At 35.5% G+C, this 4,843-nt stretch overlaps 1 protein-coding gene across 1 annotated transcript; it reads left to right on the plus strand.

The window, feature by feature from the left end:
* Positions 1–874: 874 nt before the first annotated feature.
* Positions 875–3,797, plus strand: LOC141586136 (F-box/kelch-repeat protein At3g61590-like). The gene is made up of 2 exons (XM_074407268.1): positions 875–1,184; positions 2,418–3,797. The coding sequence occupies exon 2, from the start codon at positions 2,439–2,441 to the stop codon at positions 3,666–3,668; it is 1,230 nt and encodes a 409-aa protein (XP_074263369.1). The 5' UTR covers positions 875–1,184; positions 2,418–2,438; the 3' UTR covers positions 3,669–3,797.
* Positions 3,798–4,843: the final 1,046 nt, after the last annotated feature.

The raw sequence follows: 4,843 nt of genomic DNA on the forward strand, positions 1-4,843 counted from the left end.
AGTGGGCGCACTGAGTGCGAGAGTGTAAATCCTTGGGGAACTCTAGGTCATTTCTTTGATCGCCACCACGGTTGCATTAGGAAATATAGTTTTCAAGGCAGTGGCTCTATTACCACGTCACTACGAATCGGTTATCTCTTTTCCTTTTACATTGTTACAGCAATTTTATTCCAACATATACTCTATCAGTTAGTCTTGTTATAGACAGATATATCCGTCTATAGCTAAAGACGGGTCAAATAGCTTGAAAGTGGTGACATTTTTTACCCCGCCATCCCACTTGTTGTTTGTCATATTAAGAATGTGGTATTGTATTTGGCCCGTTTTTAGTTATAGACGGATATGTGTCGTCTATAATAAGATTTTGTGATACTCTATATGATAATTTTGGTGGCTCTCCATAAATCAACTATAAAACCATCATGTACAAGTCCCAATCTCATACTCTCAGAGTTTCATACACAACTACACACCAAGAACAAGACATTGCAACTTGAAACAAATTGTAGCAACTTGAAAGACACCCATCTACCATCTCCTCTTTCTCTCTTTTGTCACTTCCTCCACACTTGATTTTATACGATAATCTAAATCGTTCAAAAGAAACTGATCATTAGATCGGTTCATGCAATAATCTAAACCGTTCAAATTAAATTGAAAAACACCCATTATCCCTTTCTTTCTTCTGTCACTCTTTCCACACTTGGTTTTATACAATAATCTAACCTGTTTAAAAAAAATTGACCGTTAGATCGTTCCAATGCGATAATCTAAACCGTTAATAAGAAATTGAAAGACACCCATCATCCCTTTCTCTCTTTTGTAACTCTTTCAACACTTGGTTTTATTTATGTGACCCAAAAACCCGCCTTCCATTCCCTTCTTAAAAAACCACATTTCCCTTTTTTTTTTGTCCCCTTTCTTTTTCCTATTTATATTCACCCAAAATCTCACAACTCAAATGACAACAAAGCCCAAAATTTTCCTTTATAATTTTGAAATTTAATTAATGTCAACATTTGAGCTTGTTTTTATCATATTTCATCATTATTTTATTAAAAATTCCTACATATAATGCTAATTCTGTAGATTTATTCCAAATCTAACATACCCATTTGCTCATTACTCAAACGTTGTTAAATTTGTTGCAAATTTCTTCAAAGAATCAATCTTTTCCATCAAAGGTATGTAATTTCTCTTCAATTTGTTATTTCCAATCTATTAAATTGTTTTTTTTTTGGGAGTTTTTGCTGTTATTTACTGTTATGGATACTGTTTGTTGAGTTATTGATGTCAATAATTTAATTTTAGTTCTTAATAATTATAGGGGCAGTTGTATCTTGTTGAAATATGGCATGTTTATTGTGGCGAAAATGATTGTATATGACGGCCTTATAGTCTTATAGTGTGAGACGGTCCTTTTATATAATACAATCATTTGTCGATAGTAATAAGAGAACCGTCTCAAACTGCAAGACGGTCTTATTCTATAATTTGTATTACTGTGGGGTTCTGGTAGTTAGTTCAATTATTTGATTAAGTGGGTGCTTGACTGCTGGTAGTCAAAGTTCTTACCTAAAATTCACTGTTATTGGAAGCATTTTATTTAAATTTTGTTAGGTGAAGAATCAAAGGTTAAAGAAGTTCAAAGTTTGTATCTTTTTCCAGGAATGAATTGTTAGTTATGAAATTTAATGTGGGGTTAGTTGAACATCTGAATAAAATGATTAAAATCAGCTAATTTGGCTTGTTAACCTTTCATTATTGATTAGGAGTTGTATTTGTTTGCTGATCTCATACTTGATTTGGTGGAATTTGAATCTTTAATTCGCTCCGTTAAACGTTAGGATTTGAACCCATGTCATGAGTACGACCTCTCAATAGTCCCGACTTTCTAGTTAAGGTAGCTGACAATTGCCAACATCAGCTTAACTGTGTAGTATACTTTGCCTAAATGCCTAACTTCTGCATTTAAATTCCTAAATATAATACTCCCTTCGTCCCAATAGTAAAGTTCAAATTCAGGAGGTGATTTAAGTTTATCTTAGGGTACTTGGGCAGTTAAATTTATGGATTCTTATTTAGATTTAGGAGTATAAATTTACGCTTTTGGGATGATTCATGTCAGCGCACCCCAAATCATTTTGGGATTAAGGCTCTGATGTTGTTTTTGGGATATGGTTGCGGTCATTTGTGAATTGCGCATTGTGATTGTTTGAAATATAAGATCCATGGCATTTTGAAAGCGCAATTTGTCGCAAAATTTTATTTGCTGTTTGAGACTTTTGATACGTTGAGCATTCTACTTTACTGTTAGGCTTTTGAGAGTATGTTTGTGCTGATATGTGGTTTTCAAGATGGAATTTTTTTTTGGTTATATGAAAAGTACGTTTTTCATACGAAAACTTCTGATGCAGGCGTTCTTTCGTATCTAATCGATGGATAGGAATGCATGGGTAAGACATTTCCATTACAGCCCTGCATTCAATCCCGTCAAAGTTGATTCAGTTTCTGATGTAAATGATGAGTTGAACAAAAATACCGTCTCTGTAGTTTCTATTCTGCCAGATGACGTACTAGAAAGAATTCTGGCTATCCTTCCAATTGCCAGTATTTTTCGAGCTGGTTGTGTTTGTAAGAGATGGCATGAGATAGTGGTTTCCAAACGTTTCTTATGGAACTTCTCTTTTATCACCTCGGCACAAAAGCCTTGGTATTTCATGTTTACTGGCACTGATGAATTTTTCGGGTATTCATATGATCCTACCCTTCGGAAATGGTATAGCATTGACCTTCCCCATTTTGTGACTTCAAATTGGTTCATTGCTTCCTCATTTGGCTTGGTTTGCTTCATGAATAATGATAGTATAAACGAGCTTCATGTTTGTAATCCCGTCACCAAATGTAGCAAGAAACTTGTTGAGCCTTCTGGTATTAAGTCCTCGGATTATACTGCTTTGGCAATATCGGTGAACAAGACATCACACAAGTATAAAGTCTCGATTGTTAGGTCAAAGCAAGTGCCAGAGAACTTCTATGAGTGGAATCTCTCCATTCATATTTATAGTTCAGAAACAATGACTTGGACTACTTCATTGACCGAGGTTTTAAATGGGTGGAGAGCCGGTGACGAATCTGTAATATGTGATGGTGCTCTTTACTTCTTACTTTACTCAACTGGAGTCGGAATGTGTGATCATCGCCATGGTCTAATAAAGTACAGGCTTTCAAACCGCTCTTCCAAAGGGTTATTAATGAGCAATTTTATTCCGGCCCCTTGTTCATTGACATGCGGGCGTTTAATGAACCTCAAGGAAAAGTTAGTAATGGTAGGAGGGATCGGGAAGCATGATAGGTCCGACATAATCAAAGGAATCGGAATATGGGTTCTGAACGGGAAAAATTGGGTGGAGGTTGCTAAGATGCCTCATAAGTACTTTCAAGGGTTCGGAGAGTTCGATGATGTTTTTGCAAGTAGCGGGACAGAAGACATTATCTACATCCAAAGCTATGGTGCACCGGCATTGCTCTTATTCGATATGAACCAGAAGCAATGGAAATGGTCACAGAAGTGCCCGGTAACCAAGCGGTTTCCACTTCAGCTTTTCACTGGTTTTTGCTTTGAACCTAGGCTTGAGGTTTCTCCTTTTAAACTTGGTGAAGTTTAGTTTCCAAAAACCTTCTTGTTTTTTTTTATATTATATTATGACATGTTTACATCCATGTTTCAGAACAGTTCACATGAAAATATACCAGCTGGAAAATGGTTGCATTTCAATATAAAAAATGAACAAAAACCATATTCTTTTGCTTTCACAGCTGCACCTCAAAGTACAAGTTCTGGACACCTAGGGATTGGAAAATAATTCAATCCATTTTTTTTTTTTTTTACCAAATCTCCTTTGTTTTGTTTGTTTGTTAATACCCTAAAACAACAAATGGTTATCGAGTCTCTCTTAGGATGGCAGTATCCGCCTTATAATGGAAAACGAGTCAAATATGCTCTCACACACTTGCATATGTAGGACAAACATTTTGTTAGTCCTTAAACATCCTCCTTTTGTCTCATCTAACTGTGTTTGACCCGTTTTAAGTTTAAAACGGATATCGTCATCTTAAACAAGAATTAAATTATTTGTTCTTGTCTCCTTTATTACACTTTTTTACCAACCACTTTCTTATATATTTTACTTGGTTTACTTTTAAGGCATTCCGGATCCTTAATTATATTTCAGTTTTCAAAATCGTTTTAATCTTTTCTCTCGATTTAAACTTTAAGTTTTTATAAAAAAAATCCGGAATTCGATTTTAAAACCTGTCAGTTTAACTTGACTTTGCATTACATTTTCGCTCTCCCTTTGTTTTTCATTTCCCCTTGTCTATTCGCATTTTGAGGTGTGCGTCTATCCATGGACGGTTCTAAAGGATGATTCATGTCAGCCGACCCCAAATCATTTTGGGATTAAGGCTCTGATGTTGTTGTTGTTGTTGTTGTTTTATATAGAGGAGTGGACAAAGATGTCACAGACCTTTCTGTTTGTTTCTTTGCTTCCACAACATTTTTTCACCTAGAGTTTAAAACTTGTATGTGTGTTACTGTGTTTCCCCTGAGCAAATTTGTTGATTTCCTGCATTGTGGAATAGATTAGATGTTTGTTCTTCAAAAGGGAAAGCTTTGAAAGGTAACCAAAGTCGTTTCGAAATGACTCGTCCAGAATGACCCGTTTATCAGTTCTACCTATAAACAATGGGATTTCGCAACGGCACGAGTATCAATACTTTTCTGTTATTGAAAGTTGAAACTAGATGGGCACATGCTCTTTCCCATAGAAGTAGACCCAGG

The sequence above is a fragment of the Silene latifolia genome, chromosome 6 (genome assembly GCF_048544455.1).
Source record: "Silene latifolia isolate original U9 population chromosome 6, ASM4854445v1, whole genome shotgun sequence".
In the NCBI taxonomy this organism is placed as follows: domain Eukaryota; kingdom Viridiplantae; phylum Streptophyta; class Magnoliopsida; order Caryophyllales; family Caryophyllaceae; genus Silene; species Silene latifolia.

Excerpts from the sequence above, each read along its gene's own strand:
- LOC141586136 (XM_074407268.1), top strand. The coding sequence starts at position 2,439 with ATGGATAGGAATGCATGGGTAAGACATTTCCATTACAGCCCTGCATTC.